Source organism: Argiope bruennichi, chromosome 10, assembly GCF_947563725.1.
Source record: "Argiope bruennichi chromosome 10, qqArgBrue1.1, whole genome shotgun sequence".
NCBI classification, from domain to species: domain Eukaryota; kingdom Metazoa; phylum Arthropoda; class Arachnida; order Araneae; family Araneidae; genus Argiope; species Argiope bruennichi.
The window spans coordinates 68059608-68077100 of record NC_079160.1 but is presented as its reverse complement, the minus strand read 5'-3'; the positions used below and the strand labels follow the sequence as shown (position 1 = coordinate 68077100).

At 24.2% G+C, this 17493-nt stretch overlaps 1 protein-coding gene across 4 annotated transcripts in view; it reads right to left on the bottom strand.

Annotated features, from left to right (window-relative positions):
• Nucleotides 1-856: 856 nt before the first annotated feature.
• The window catches only part of LOC129989258 (acylamino-acid-releasing enzyme-like), a 38756-nt gene continuing 22119 nt past the window's right edge, over nucleotides 857-17493 (bottom strand). For 3 of the 4 annotated variants that reach the window (XM_056097651.1, XM_056097649.1, XM_056097650.1), the window contains exons 9-24: nucleotides 17059-17099; nucleotides 15472-15596; nucleotides 15185-15242; nucleotides 14156-14256; nucleotides 13701-13752; nucleotides 13078-13166; nucleotides 11012-11147; nucleotides 9180-9257; nucleotides 8981-9061; nucleotides 8191-8279; nucleotides 7225-7335; nucleotides 5937-5985; nucleotides 4559-4589; nucleotides 3634-3742; nucleotides 3260-3366; nucleotides 857-1870 (exon numbers count right to left, since the gene is read on the bottom strand). In XM_056097651.1, the coding sequence (XP_055953626.1) occupies nucleotides 1768-1870; nucleotides 3260-3366; nucleotides 3634-3742; nucleotides 4559-4589; nucleotides 5937-5985; nucleotides 7225-7335; nucleotides 8191-8279; nucleotides 8981-9061; nucleotides 9180-9257; nucleotides 11012-11147; nucleotides 13078-13166; nucleotides 13701-13752; nucleotides 14156-14256; nucleotides 15185-15242; nucleotides 15472-15596; nucleotides 17059-17099 (1360 nt within the window). In that variant the 3' untranslated portion in view covers nucleotides 857-1767. Of the gene's footprint in view, nucleotides 1871-3259; nucleotides 3367-3633; nucleotides 3743-4558; nucleotides 4590-5936; nucleotides 5986-7224; nucleotides 7336-8190; nucleotides 8280-8980; nucleotides 9062-9179; nucleotides 9258-11011; nucleotides 11148-13077; nucleotides 13167-13700; nucleotides 13753-14155; nucleotides 14257-15184; nucleotides 15243-15471; nucleotides 15597-17058; nucleotides 17100-17493 lie in introns of those variants that run through there. The other variant, XM_056097652.1, reaches the window with a different exon arrangement.

Genomic DNA, 17493 nt, shown 5'->3' with positions numbered 1-17493 from the left:
ATTTACAAAAGAGGGGGAAAGGACATACACCCATTGTCTTTAATTACATAAATCAACAAATAACTGCTGCCTAACTATGGAAAAGGCAGTTAGAACACTTAAAAAGATGGTTTTATATGAAGTCATCAGTTTAGAAAATGATAAAACAATAAAACACATAGAGAATACTACCTGAAAGCCACTTTTAAATAAAAGAAAACAATTTTAATAAATTCTAAATCGTTTTGATTCTATAACGGCCTCATAAGTATTTGAATAATGTAAAATTCAGTTTAGAGAGAGTTCAGTCCTCTCTCCTCCTCTCATTCACAGAACTGTAAATTCTATATTCTATCTTACAGGAAATCTGTTGTCAAGTCGACTGTACGTTAAATATCAAATGCCCACTGTAAGTGAGGTGTAAAATTTTAAAGAGCTGAGGGAGATAGTTGCTCTAATTGTGTAACTATGTTTTAAAATTATGAGGTTCATCCCAAAATAGTCTTTTTGTAGCCTCAAACTGTCTAACTAAATATCTAACTAAACCAAATGAAACTCAACAATACTTTTCATACTGATTATAAAACAAAAATGTACCACTGATAAAAAGTCCTTAACTGTTTTATCCAGTTTTGAAATTTGAAAAAAAAAAAACAGTTTGCAAAATTTCTGAATAAAAAAAAAAAAAAATGAAACTGATATGAAAGTATTTTTTTCAAGTAAAACACAAAGTAGACTTAAGTAAATCTCAAGTGGTGATTTAAAATCAATTAAAGACTATCCTGTTTTGCTTAGGTGAATGGTTAGATTAGTATAATGAAATCTAATACCTGACAAAATAAAAAAATTATATATATAGTAAAACATTCTCAATAAAAACATAAATCCAAGCTTTTAATTATGTACAATACAAGTAAAAAAAAAAAACAAGCCCTTAAAGCATTGTTATAAATAAAACATAAAAGATTTGATTCTAGAATACACTGCAAAAGGAAGATTTGATAGTTGATTACTGAAAGGCAAAAGCTGAAAAAAAAATTAAATTTGAAATCATAAACTCTAAGGCAAAAATAAGTATTTTTCATTTAATGCATTGTAATTATAATTCATTTCCATTTGGTGCCCGAATTATAATAATTTTTCAATATATAACTACACTGAACAAATATTTTCACTTTTAATATCTAATATAATAGTTCCAACTGTCCCCCCCCCACTACCACATGCTATATATGCAAAAATGGCTGATCTACAATAACAAAGAAACAAATTAAAAAAGAATTCATAAAAAAATTATTATTTATTTGATTGTCAACAAACAGATTAACAACAATCCATTATTTCAGAATAAAAAAGGCACAAAAACTTTAAAAAAATAATCATATTTAAAAATTAAAAATAGATAGATGCATGAAAATTGTGTTATATTTTGTATTTTTCTGTAAACATTACTTGCAATAAAATAAAATGATTAAGATCTAACCATTAAATGTTTAAAAACCTATTTTCATATAATAACATAATTATATCAAATATCTATTTAAAATATTATTATATGAAATATAATGAACATAACATACACAAATATAATTCTAGATATTTGAAATTTGTAACATTTTAAATTTATTAAGCACTGAATTTATTTTAAATTAGAAAACACAATTCTAAAATTGACATTCAATTTATAATGTCAGACAGAAAAATCATTAAAATGAAAATTAATTGTTCAGTAATCAAAAACATTTATAACAAAAATATATGATTTTCAATTTTTTTTTTAATCTGAATTTAGGGAGAAGAATATTTGTAAAACCACAGAGCAGCTTGAATGAAATGATCACCATCATGTTTAGTTTTCAGCAACTGATGATTATCATCATACTGGTACACTCTATCAAATAAAATAGAGATATCAAACAGTAATAAAAATCATTTATAATGTAACAAATATATTAACTAAATGAACTGAAGTAGTATATATTTACTCATAAAAGAGCATACTTTTCACAATTTTTTAATGCATAAAAATTGTATAAAACAAATTAAAAATATTTGTTACATTGTCAATAAATAAATAAATTCAAGAACATATAGGTTTCCCACTCTAATTGTGGCCCAATAGTTAATTTCTAAAATGTCAGAGATACGGATAAGCTTTTTTTTAAAGGATAAATTGTATAAAATATTTAATTTTTTTTTTTATAGTTTGAGATAGTAAATATATAATCAGACTGTAAATATAATGAAAGTTTCATAACTTAGTCAATTTTAGTTGAAAAATAATTTATTTTTAAAATTAAAAATTATAGAGTTTAATAAATATTTTGCTAAAAATGACTGATAGGGGCAATATAATAATCTAGATTTTTCAGCAGTTTAATCAAGTATTCAGTTATTCAGCCAAAATTAGAATGGGTATCTAGTACACCCAATGTGAAAAAGGGGGAGGGGGGAGAATTGAAAAAATCTTAAGAAATTGTTACAGCTCTCATGGAAATATAATGAGCAGAGTGCATTTTCTTATTGAATAATACAAAAGATGTATACGTAGGAACAAAGTATATAAGAGGTGACATATGATTAATTCTGCAATGAAAATTATAATTAATAAACTAAATGAAAGTTCACTAATTATTCCAATATTTAAAAAAAATAATCACAAACAATCACAAAAACACAAGACTTTTTTTAATGAATCACAATGCAATTTATGTAAACCATCTTTTAATTTTGAAAATCAGTTTAATAAGCATATTAATACATCAAAAACTTATCCTTTTTTTCCAACTCTAATGAAAAATAAATCCTGAATATTGATTGATTGATAGCAAATGTATAGCATTAAATTCTCAGCAAAATGAAAATATCATATTGTGCTATCGCTTTATGCTGATGACAGTAAGTATGAAATAGGAATGAAAACCAAGATAATGATATTATAGGAAAAATAGCAAGGAATATGATATCAAAATTTCAAGCAAATTCTAAAAATTACATACTTTCACTTATGTTCTACTCTTTTTTCTTCTTATTTTTAGCCACCACCATTTTTGATATTTTATGATTATATTATGTATTTATTATTATTTATTATCAGATATTTTTTCTTAAACTAAAAAAACATACAATTAGATATAAAATTATTATTTTTCAAGCAATAAACCTTGTAAACTGTAAGCCATATTAAGATTTAAATATACTTAAAGAATAATCAAAAGTTAAGTCTTTTTAATTTGGAACAGGTAAAACTGAGATACATAAATTAGAGTATCATATTTACCTAACAGGAACTTTTCTTGCTTTCAGGAGTTGATAATATTTAAGACCTTGAGACATTGGAACACGAAGATCTTTCTTTCCCAGCAAAAGTAATGTTGGGGCACGAACCTAAATTTAAAAATCAAAGTTTGTATTTAAAAATTTGTAAAGATAAATATGCAGGATAAAACTGGTGAATGTATAAATAAATTAGCAAGGAGCAATTTATATTTTATGATCAATCATCAGATATTTAATAATTGCTGATAAAAATTAAAAAAAATAATATTTTACAGGCATTTGATAGTTTTAATTGCTTTTTAAATGGAAATTTCAAATTCTAGTACAAAAAGACTTATCAATTTTTTTAAAAATTGCAATATGCCCAATACTCACCTTGTCAATGTGACTAATTGGGGATTTTTCCCACATTGCTTTAAGGTGATCAGGCTTCACAATGGTAGACAAATCGAAATTATCACCAAAACCTCCTTCAACCCAATTCCTGTATATAAATAAAACATTTCCAGCTTTAGTACAACATAAACTAAAACTTGAATATAATATAATTAGACAGGGCATCTACTCTAGCCTCAGTTTCTAAACTTTCAGATATTCATGCACTTCTAATGAGAGAAAAAAAAAATACTTTAAAGGTATAAAGAATTATATATTTTTTTCAATCAATAAATGTATAGTTAAAAAAATTATAAATTTTATACAGTTTCTCTGATTCTAAAAGTCATATTAAGCAAAATATTTTAGGTATGACAAAGTCGGTTTTAATTGGAGAACAGTGAAATTAATGTTCTTGAAAATGTCAAGTTAAGAATATTTTACTAAATATGACAAGTAGGAATGGGAACTGTATAAAAATTTAGAATTGCACCTTTGTAGCAATAAAAATGTAAATTATAATTATTTCCTTCATCAAGAACATTTTTTGAATTGGACGTATATGCTGATCTTGTAAATCAAAACAATTCAAATACGAATACCCAACAATATTAAAATTTGAAATCTCAGCAGCAGCAGAAGAAAAGAATGTTAAAATGATAACAACAACACATTTCTATAAAATAAGTTTAAATTTCACAATCAAACTTTAAAGGCATGAAAAGTTCGGAATTTGTTTTTCAAGCATAGAAATGAAGTCGATTGTCATAAATATTGGACTTCATCTTAAAAATACAGTCACACAATTTCACAATTGGTTAAGAAATTTGAATTAAAGGCTTAGCAAATTTGTAAAATGATCACAAATCATTTTAAAAAAAATATTTTCATCATTTACATTATTAATTCATTCAATTTGACTTACCAATCAGGAATATCAGCTATACCCATCATATCTACAATAAAAAATAAAACATAATAAAAAATTATAATTTTATGAAGTTTAACTATTTAAAACAATGGATGTTATCACAGTGTTTTATACACAGAAGGTAGGCATTATAAGTTCAGATTTATATGTATAATGATACTTTAGAAAACCTGAAAATAATGATTATTTCAGCTTATTTAAATTGTATTGCTGTATTTTGCATTCCAGTAGTTAACTTTCCATACATATATAAAGACGAATCAAATCATATAAGAAGATAGTGAATATTCATGAGATTGGCTACAGAAATTTGCAATATCAGAATTCATCAAAAGTACATTAAGAATTTTCCTTGTAAAAGTAAAATGTATTTGACTACATATAATAGAGCTAAGGGAGATTGAATTAATTAGCTAGATTCAGTGATATATTTTTAAAATGAAAGCAATTTATTTGTTACAAAATATTTATTGCAGATTATTATGCTCATATGAAAAAATTTCTAATGTATAGTATGTTAATATATTTGTTACTATAAATTATTACAGCTTATAAATGAATAAATTAAATATAAATTATGATAACATATAATAGCCAATTGGATAAGCAAACAGTTATTCTTTATGTTTAAAAATAATGCTGTGAAGTTTAGCAAATTGATTAGATTACCTATTACAATCAATAATTAAACAAAAGTTTGACTAAAATGCTACTTTAAAAGAATATAATATTTTCATTTATATAAAATTTAATAATCTGTTAAGAGATTCCATTTTTTTTAATGAAAGAGCATAACTTTAAAAACAAAAATTAATCAAACTATCTAATAGAACAAAAAGAGAAACAAATAACGCCTGCATTATATTCTGTTAAATAACCCTCAAAACCGACATTTTAATTTAACAGCTGCTAAGTTTTAAGCCAAATGTTTCAATGTAGCTTTTCAGTATCAAATGAATTAACGCAGTTGACAAGAAAAGGAGAAGGGGGTTATTAAGAATTGGAATACATTTGAACAGAATTGGCCTTTGGTAATTGTCTAAAAGAATAATAACTATATCCTCTAAAATATGTGTAGTGATTGGATTTTGAAGCGTTAGGAAATAAACGCTCATAGATGGCGCTAGACCACTAGCGCGAGTGTAATTAAAAGAGTGATGTCATTCGAGTGTTTACTCTTGGAGGAGAAGGAGTTACTGAGCAGAGTAACTCGAACGGATCTGCAATAAATTTGTTAAGTTTTCTATTTGCCTATTTTTTGAAAGCACTCACGAACCAGCCACGACAATATGCAAGGAGATAAAATAAATTTAAAATTCTATATCTATAAAAATTATTTATTTTTATATACAGTATCATAAAAAGTACCTACTACTAACATCAATGACAGGATTTAAGAGAACAGCAGCTTTATAAAAATCCTAAAAGAAAAACATGTTTTATGCTCCAATAACAACCTAAAATCTGATAATAAATTATAAATATTTTAAACAAATTAATATATTTAAAGCTATATGCAAGAATGCTTAAAAAAATATTTAACATTGGATACAGAAGAAACTACGCAAAAATTAGAAAAATCTTTTTACATTTCGTTGTTATTTCTTTTGCGCATATGTGCAGGATTATTCAGCAGTGAATTAATTTTAGTTTTTTTGATAATTGGAGGTTTTTTAATTTCAGATCACACCAGCAGGATGTGTATGACTTAGTACTTCATCATAGTTCATCTGACATATATTTATTTGGATAAAAAATCAGTAGGAAATTTTTTTAAATTCTTTTTCATTTTCATGTAAAAGTCATAATTAGCTTTAGAGAAATATTTTTTCTATTAAAATAGAAATGTAATTAATGCAAGGCAATGTAATTAAGAACCTTGAATAGTACTGAAAACTACCTTGAGACAGAGACAAAAATTAATTTAAGGAACTTTGAAGAACGTTTTAATCAAATTTAAGTAAAGCTTTTCATAATGAAACAAATCAAATTGGGAATAAAATGCTACAGAAAAATGCTAAATACATGCCTAATTCAATAAAAGTTTTAAGAAATGCTACCAGTAAAGATCATGAAACATTAAATGAAGTAACATATATACATTTTAATAAAATAATATCTTATAACTGTTTTTTTATTAATATTTTTGGAAACATTTTATCCCACTATCCAAAAATAAAAAAAATTAAGCTATGTAAGATAATACTTTAGAAATTCTATTTAATATACTTAAGACTGATTTAGGAAAGAAAAATTTTAAGTCTTGAAAGAAAGTCTTGAACTATACAAGAAAAATTAAAGAGGGAAAAATAGTAAATATATTAAAACAAGAAAATAATGAGTTAACATTACAGTAAAGGTAAAGTCAACACAAAAATTTGAAAAGAAAATCTGTAAGATATCTAAAGAAAATAAATGATAAAAATTATTCTTGCAAAATATATGATTTTAAGCATATTCTTTAAGACATCACTTTATACTAGCAACTTTTGATTAAAAAATCAAATAAAACCAAATATAAATATCATTTGGTTGCCAAAACAAGTAAAAAACAAGGTTAATTCCTTAATAAACATTTAACACTTTTTGTTACATTTTTTGAAGTGCACAATAAAGTAAAATGAAAAAGTGAAAAATAAGATTATAAAATAATGACTCACTGGGTATTGTCCACACATATGGGCACTAAGAAAACCACCGTGAGACCCACCAAAAGCGAAAAAACCACTAATATTGAAGCCACAATTATTTCTAACATGTAAAGCAGCTTGCTAAAAGTTAAGATAAATATATTAAATAAAGATGCATTTTTATAGATATTAATTATCAAATAAAAACATTTATGCTTTTAAAATAAGCAGTATAAGAAATGGACATTTCATACAGTATTACATAAAGTTAAATGGTATTTATTTCTTATATTGTAGATATTTATTTTATTATCGAAATTTTTGTAATATTTCAGAAATAACTATTATTTTTATCAGAATTATTTAATGAAAATTTTAAACACAATTTTTAAAAGGTTCAATAATTATGGATTTAATATGAGAGGACATTTTAATTGCAATAATTTATATAAAATTTGCAAGTGTATTTTTTCCCCCACTTTCAAATGAATTCGCTTGCAAGTAATTGCTCAAGTTATGTTCTCTCCCATTTTAAAGGATTCATAGTCTTATCTCAGATGCAACATTGTTAAAAGGTTTGATAATTACTATGAATTTCATTTGAGAGAACATTTTAACTTTGGATATTTACATAAAATCTTGAAAAAGCTTATTTATATCAAACTACAATACAAACAAATTTAAACAATTATTGAATGTTGAGTTGCAACTGGTATGATAAATAAGACAGTAAAAGGAACATTTTCATTAGTTGTCTCCTTAAATGCAATTCTGCAATATCTCACTCATCACAAATTTTCATTAAGATAAATAACTAATTTAATGTGAAATTATAATTTCTATACATGCAAATGAAGCTAAAAGAATTTTAAGATAAAAATAACATAAATGAGTTGACAATCATAGAATATCATGCAACTTATTTTCCCTTAAACAAGGTTATATTTTAAACATTCAACATTATGAACTGGATTATTCACAATGAAAAATTCTAACCTGAACATCAGCAACATCTTGAGTTCCAATATTTCCAGGAAGTGATTTTACATTAGCTTCACCAAATCCAATAGATCCACGGTAATTCACTATAATATATATAGATAGAGATTATACATTATTCAACAATATAAAATTAATGTCTTTTTTATGTAAAAGTAGCAGTATTTTATTTCAGAATGAAATACTTGGTATAATGTCCAAATGTAATTGACAGTTATGAATGTAATGCTTTGAAATATAAGAATTTTAATACTTAAAGAAATGATTAGCTTTAAATATTTAAAACCAATATTTGAGTGTGATCAATAACATTTTAAAATCAATGTCAATTGGTAGTTTTTTATCATAAAATCAATAAAATAATTCAGAAAGTATAAATAATTTCAGCATTTTTATGCACTATACAGGCAGGCCATATGAAAAAATGATAAGAGTGCTGAAGCTTTGGAAAGAAGAATCATATGCCCAAAACTCAATTTGAAAAAATGTCTTTTTTTATTTTGGCAACAAATATTGTGCCACAGTGACTTGAAAATTTATATGTTGGGTGATGAGCTAATATAGAAAGAATGCCAGCATAGTTTTCATCCTCATCATGACTCACAGAATTATAGTGCATATGTGACAAATAGTTGAAGGGTATCTTCAGAATGTGAATGATTTCACATTTTTATTTCTCTGCAATATTAATTAGCATACACACTATAAATATGACACTGATTTTATATAAAAAATATTCAGTTGACAAGGCATCATGCATAAAATCTACTTTAATAACTGAATTTACCTATACACAAGATATATCCCAATTTTACAAAACCAATACGTCTAGACAGAAATTCAGCTGGAAAGCAGCTATGTGGTCCACCTAATATTGAAAAAAAAACAAGTCTTTAAAAAACATAATTATAATTGAATATAAAACATTAAGCGTTTGTAAAGCTAATATTTTTTTAGAGTTAAATAGTGATAAAAATATGACTCACCATGTGGCATAATTATCAAAGGATACTTTTCTTGCATTTTTGTTGGTGAGATAACAATAATTTCATAATCAAGATCAGCTGAGATTGAAAAAAAAAACTTTTTGAAAATTTGGCAGGAATTTAAATGAAACATAAACATATCAATTTTATTCTGATTTCACGATGATTCACACCACTAAGTATAATGATATAATTAGATGAAAAAATATTTCAGTTTAGATTCCTCTTAATTATTTTCACATCTTGATTTCTTATGTTAAGTTGCAAAAATAATAGCTAATTATTATTTGCTTAAAAGCTTTCAGACTGATAAAAGATATGTAATAAATAATATGCAAATAATGGAAATACAAACCTTGCAATATTTAAGGCACACATACAGTAAACTCTTAACTAAGTGAGAATTTGAAGAAAATGATTTTGTATATAGGGATTAACTTTATTATTTCCATTTAATTTGCCCAATGCTAAAATTTCATTTATTTATCTGTAGTGATGCATTGTAGTGCATAAGTTATGTTGAAAATGCCAAAGAAATAAATAAATTGCAAATGCAATTTGTAGCAAAGTATTTTTAGATATGGTGAAAGGAGAATTAAAAGAATTAATTGAGATGATGAATAACAAATTGGAAAATCTTGCAACATCAACCAATAATAAAAGTACAAATATTGAAGGGAAGAAAGTGCCTTAAACTTAAAAGAAGCTAAATAAATCGTTAAAAAAATATTCATTTTGACGATTTGGCAATAGAAATAGGAGAGGAGAGATACTTTATAAGAGACATTGAAAAATTCTATACTTCTTAATTTGTCAATCAATATCTCCAGCTTTAAAAAAAAGTATCAAGTACCTTCTTATTAAGCAGCAATAAAAGTCCTTTCAAGTAACACGTTTCCTTTCCATTTTTAATTAGAACAAAAAAATTTATTTATTTACATTATATACTTCCTTGCGTTGAATAACACCTAACCCATCTTTTTTTTCCATAACAAGGTAACTTGATTTTCATAAAGGAACATGATTTTGCTGCACACATGTTGTAATTGTAGGGGTTTATTGCATATAATTCAATAGAATTGGTATATTAGCTAACAAGACTGATAATAAACAGTCATATGCAATAATAATCAATTTAATTAAATTACACCTTGAATTTGTAAATTTATAAATAAATGTGATTTATAAAAAAAAAATCTTTAAATTATTCAGCTGCTTCTCAAAAAATGAAACTAATGTAGGTGAATGTAAAACATTTACCAAAGAGCCATATCATATATGATTTTGTTTTAAATTCATTTTTTTATGCATAAATCAATCTAAAACAATAAAATAATTTTTTTTAGATTGTTTATAGATCTTTAGCATCAAGCTCAAAAAAAGCTCATCGACTGTGCTGCCAATCAATTACATTAAATTAATCATTGCATAAAAATTAGACAGATTATAAGATACGAATGGATTTGATATAAATAAAATTATCACATTTGATTAAAATTAATTTATAGCATGTATAAAGATATATGTAAAAAACAACATGTACAGTAAGAATGGATTCAATTAGATGGATATAGTTTAAATGGATTTTATATTACATCATTTCAGTCAAGATAATTAAATTATTACATAGAATATCACAGACAAGTCTCAATATTAATTGAATAAATTCTATTAATAATATCTAAGAGAAATTCATGCCGCAGCATGACAAATAATTCAACACATGGTAATTGCACAATAAATTAATTAAAGAAAGGAAAGGAGAAATTACTGCAAATATTTAATGTCAAATTAATCAAATGTAAAGAAAGGCATTAATTATAGTAACATACGATATTTTTTATTAGGAACAGTAGGAATCAATCTTTTGATATCCCACTTGATATCAGAATGAATAACTGGAGCATTAGAATCCAAATATTTCCATCCTATTGTTGCTCTATTTTTTGCATCAATTTGACCAATAACCTGAAGAGGAGAAAAATTATATCCTGTTTATTTAAAAGTCATGAATAAAGAGATTTATGTATGGATTAAAACCATTAAGATCATATAGAAAAGATGAATTGGGTTAAAAATTAATGCAAGTAAATGTTGAAAATCACAAACCATTATTTATTTAGAAGTTGAAGCATTTCAAATAACATTACAGAATAATAATGTAAATGGTTGTACACAAACAAAAAATATCAAAAAATGAAATACAAATATTCAAAGTTGTAGTTAAAGTATAACACTTGCGATAACACATTTTCCTTTGTTTCCTTCTTATTATATTTAACTTAAATTATATGAAATAAATGTTCTATACATTCTTCTCCTCATGCTGCCCACCAAGATTGGACCCTGGTATGTTCCTTATTTCTTGCCCAATGTTATTGATTATAGTCATTGTACAAAACATTATTTCAAATTTCCAGAAAGTCAAAATAGAATAAAAACAATTAAAAAGTAAATTACTTAATTCCAAGACACAACAATTTTTATAATTTTTCTTATATGAATCTTTTAATGTCAGATAAAATATAAAAGGCATTTTTTTCTTCTAAATCACTAGAAAAAAAAATTGAGCTTTAAATCAAAACATACAAAGAAGTTACATTTGAAGTTACTGGTTTAGCAAGAATTGCAAGTACCTGAAATTGCAAATGAAATATCAAGAACTGAAGCCAAAGATAATGGGATACCGAATATTTGTTTTAGAAAAAGAATTTTTTAGGGGAAAAATGACATAAGAAGCAAAGTAAGGCCCACAATAAAATAAAATTAAAAAAATCCTTAATAAGCTAACTATTAATAATGCATAGAAAACTTGCATGAATTCTATTTATGATATATAATAATAAACACATTACTACAACATAGAATGCTACAAATGGTTTTAATGGAATTAAAAGTATCTAAAATTACTCTATCATAAATGCATGAAAAAGTTCATTATATACAATCAAATATTTTATCTTTATCTCCAAAAAGTTGCCTTTGATGATAATTTGATCCACTCATTTAATATCATAAAATCCAAACATTTTTTATAGCAGCACTTATTGCTGAACACTAATAATAATTTGAAATAGAAGTTACCTGATGAAGTAATTTGCAACTCAAATTTTTGAACATAACGAGATGCTACTTTTGAGAAAGAATAAAACTTAAGATTAAAGCACGAAGAAGGTTTGTTCATGAAGTTATGAATAAAATTGAATATAAATGGACAGACTCATAAAAAATCCAATTCCCATGAAAAAAATTATTTTTTCAATTAATCAGTAAACAATGAAATATCCTCTTTCCTCTAAATTAATCAGTAAACAATGAAATATCCTCTTTCCTCTATGTTCATTCTCCCCTTCCACCTTGTCTCATGTTGAGAATATGTAGAACTTCCTCATTCAACGATTTTGGTTACAATTCACAATAATTAAACAAATTAGAATAAACATCGTAAACCATTAGAAAGAAAATCCTTGTTTTAAAATAGAGTAAAAGTAATTTTTATGTGATAAATCTTTTAGTAGTTATTGGTGAAAAACAGCTGAAATCATCAAATTTTGATTTAAACTTTTAAACAATTAAAATTTGAATAATTTTCTTTTTTAAAAAAAGGGGTTGCTAGATGCACATTCCCAACTTCCAAAGCCAGATTCGTTATAACTTTAATGGTCTATTTGGCAGATCGCCAATACAAACATGCCTTCATTTTTATTAGTATTACAGATATAGACCTTCAGTTACATTATTTTCAAGCTACATAAATTAATGAAATTTATAAAAAGGTAAATTGTAATCTTTTTCTTTTCAAACTGAGTCATTAAAAAAACAACACATTAACATATAAATTTGGCAAATAAAAGGCGAAATTTACGATTTATAAAAATGGAATAAATTTTTAACTTACTAAGCATGGTTCAATATTTGGAGCTGAGAATTCAGCCACAATCATATTATATTGAACATCTAAAACATCACAAGAACCAAATTGTTCATCTGGGGAGAAAAAAATTGTTACTTATATTTTATGACTAAACTATAAATTTAGTTACAAAATAATAAATAAACAAGGAAATAAATTATAAACAAATAAATAAATAAAACAACCAATTAAATATCAACAAAATTACAAAATAATTTTAAATATTCAACATGGGAAAAGAAAGAAATTATGATAAAAGATTAAAAAATATTTATAATATAACTTTATCAATAGAGAAAAAAATTAGAAAATTAAGAAAAAATTTCAATAATTTTTTGCAATATTGTTTTTTTAATGTAAAAGTGTTTTTACACATCACTTTTCACAGAAAATATTTTTTATATGAAAGAAACAACTTAAATTTCTAAAACGTTGGTTGGAAAACGTTTTTTTTTATCTTCCAATTGCACATTAAAACATGTTAAATTATAACGGATTTAAGGAAGGAACTATATATTTCATGCTGACTGTTGAATCATCTAAATAATTCAAGAAAATTGAAGGAATAATACCTTTCAAAAATTTATAAGACAATAAATACAACATACCAGTATGTACTTTTTGAAGCTGTCTGTTTTCCACATCAATACAAACAATAGCCTGTAAAATTATTAAAAATAATATTTATAAACATTAGCTGAAAAGAATAAGATATTTCATTTTTCAAATTTTTGTTACATTTTGAATTAGTTTTTAAGTTTTATGCTTCCATTAATTTTATGATCATATTTATTTATAAATATTACATCATATTTGAAGCTACACTGAGGCATAATTGAAACTGCATAAAATTGCATAATTGAAAGAGAATCAAAATGAAGGAGTTTATATGAGTGTTTTAACATTAATAGATTCAAAATTGTTATAAAGTTAGCTTATTATTAAAATAATAAACTTTTTTTTTACAATTTTTTGATAACAATTAAAACATGTATTTTATAAAAGTAAGCAGATATAATAAACAAATAGATGAAACTCCATATTTAGGAAATGTATTTATTACCTCTCTACTACGCCATATGGTTGAAAAATATACATATTTCCCATCTTCTGACCAACATCGTGCCGGTAAATAATCCACATAAATTCCTGGAAATTCATCTCCTAATAAACAGAATATTTATAAAAACAGAAAATTTAACAAGGAACTATTTTACATCTTGGTTTAAAACATGCTCAAATAAAGAATATAATAATTTTATATAAATATAAATTAACAAAATAATTAATGTTTATATAAATTTGAAAAGGAAAGAAGAATAAATTCTATTATTTTCCTGCTTCAAATAATGAATGAATGATTAATATCAGATAAAGCAAAATAGATAATTTTGCATTACTTTAAAAATTAACTTTCCTTATCTAACAGTTTATAGATAATGGGAAATATCTATAAACTGTTCAGTTTTACATGAATAGATATAAACATAAAACTGAATATCAGTTTTTTTAGTCATGTAACAGAAAGAGTGATCAAAGATACAACAGTCTTTCCAATACATTTTTCTATTAATGCATCATTTGATATTCAGTTATTCTTCTAAATGCAAAAGAAATAAATCAAACCCTGAATTAATTATACTTTCCAACAGTCAAAGATAAAAAACTTGAGCCGTTAAAAACCATTTAAATTTATGAACATTTCTATTCTAGTCTCTTTCAATTATAAAAAATAAAATGTTTTAGATTGAATCTTTAATATAATAAACTCTAAATCAAAATTCACTTGTAGCAAGATTGACCTGAATTTTTTTTAAAAGCTATATTTTAGAAAGAACAAAAGCCATATTTTTGAAGAACAAAGTCAAGATATATTACTAAAAATTATCACATGATAAAGTTTTATTGATTCAGTCACAGCAATATGAAATCCATTAATTTAATACCAGACTTACTTATTATTTTACACAAATACTGAAACTCTTTAACAATATTTTTTTATTTCAATCTTTTCAAGAATAAAGCAAAAAGGAAGAGTTAGGAAATTCATATATAATATTATAATTTTAAAATAATATTTGTAAGCTCTTACCAGAAGCATTTTCAACAAGATCAACAACAGTGGAATTTTTCTTAGTTTTCCAGTCATACTACAAAAGTGTCATAAATTTTAACTTAATAAACAAGAATGAATATTAAAGATATTTAAAAAAGAAAAAGAAAATATATTATCTAATATTAAAATTAAAAAATGCAGATAGAGAAATCAACATTATATATATATATATATATATATATATATGGTATTTTTCATAACTTTCAAACCAAATGAACACTTATCTTAGCATTTAGAATGCATATTTTGTATTGCATACATACCTTTCTTAATTTAGCACCTTTGAAATGAGGTCCACCACCTGAATTCTCTAGGTAAATGAAACTATCTAAATTGGGACTAAAACGAGGTGATCGAACGCATATATTATCATCAGGAGTTAAGCATTCTAGAAATGAAAGAGGATAGAAAATAAATAATCTCTTATTCTTCTTCCTTAATATCAATAGAAAATATCAAGATACAAATGAAAATGAAATGCATCATGCAAATAAATAAATGAATAATAATAAAAAATAATACATTAAAAAAAACCCGTATTTGATCTTCCTTCGCAATTCAATGGATATTTTCCTTTAGTAGTAATTCATTGTTTAATTAGGTACTTTTTGGCATCATTTTAATAGCATAAGGAACTACTGCTATCATTTTTAAATGTTGAAAGTTGCAAAACTCATTTATTTGGAATAAAGAAAATAATAAAATTAGAGAAATCATTCAATGAAGATAAATACGAAAAAAATTGAATATTCCACCTTTAAAATATTATTACAAGAATGTTACTAACAAGGAACGGGGGCATCTAGATGCTATCAATAAAAGTTTTAGTTTTAATCACAAATGTACTTTTTATTCAGTTCACAAAGCATAGCAAATATTTTCCCTTTTTCTGTGTCTCTGCTTTTGCCATTAGTAATGCATGAAAATGATAAATTTTGTGTTTTTAACACAAACAATATAAATTCTGAAGTAATAAATCTGCACCTATGATTGGATTATCTTTTGAAACAACAATAATGACATTAATTAATTATAATATCTCAGTCAAAAAATACAAATAATTTTTATAAACGATATTAACAAATTATAGAGAATCAAATATATTATCCAAGTATAGTTTCCTTTCATAACAATAATTTCCAAGCTCAAGAGTGAGGAAACATTAATCATTTTAAAGTAACTTGTTTTCTTATGATGAAAAGATATACTATATTCGCTGATTTTCATTTTAAATTCAGATTATGTTTTTTTTTTGTTCTAAACTAATTTTAATGAATATTTTGCACTAATACTAAAGGAAAACAACTGAGATATAAGCAGTCAAAGATAAAATATTCAAGTGTTACTGATATTTAACAACAACTTTATAAGTATACTTAAAATATTTTTCTTTTTTTCTGAAATGATTCACATACTTATTATATGTGACAAAACTTTGACTGCAATACTGCTTTAAAATGCTCAGAGCATTAATATGAAAAGTATTAAATATCATACAATTTTCGATAATTAGAGCAAGGAAAATAATCTTTAGGTTCATTCTTTTAAAGAAGCAAGTAATCCAAGCTAATATTTAATTTTAAAATGTAACAAATAGCATACATTTAACAATTTAGTAAGCAGATGTTTATATTTATTTTTTTAATAAACTGCCAAATGTATATATTCATAAGACTAATGTTTAAAATGTACAATATGTAAAAAAATAAACCAACATTAAAGGCAAGAAGAAAAAAAAAAAAAAAAAAGGAATATTATCAAAAACATATAAATTGAAGATATAGTGCTTAAAACCTATTCATAGAAAAACATGTAAAACAGGAAAGCCTTATATTCAATTTTTATCTTACCTATATCTTTACTTTCCAAATTAATAGCATACAGAGCACTCCTAAAATAATAATAATAAAAAAAAGAATCAAGTTACAAATAACAGATTTCTCCACTGACAGAAGTTTAAGTAGATCTTATAATATCTTTCATCTTTAGCAATAAAGTTAAAACAAAATGAATTATTTTATTATTAAGCTTTAAATTAATATATTATTAAACTTTATTATTAATTACTGAACTTTATTATATTATTAAACTTTAAACCTTAATAGCTATAAATATAAAACCAATAATATATAAAAAAATTTGGCTTTATAAAAAAAATACCGAAAACAAGTATTTTGTACTAATTTAACTTAATCTTTCTCATCCATATTAGAGTAAAATATTTTATTAAATATCATTCCAAGCAGGAATTAAATTTAATAACAACAATATGAGATATGACCTAA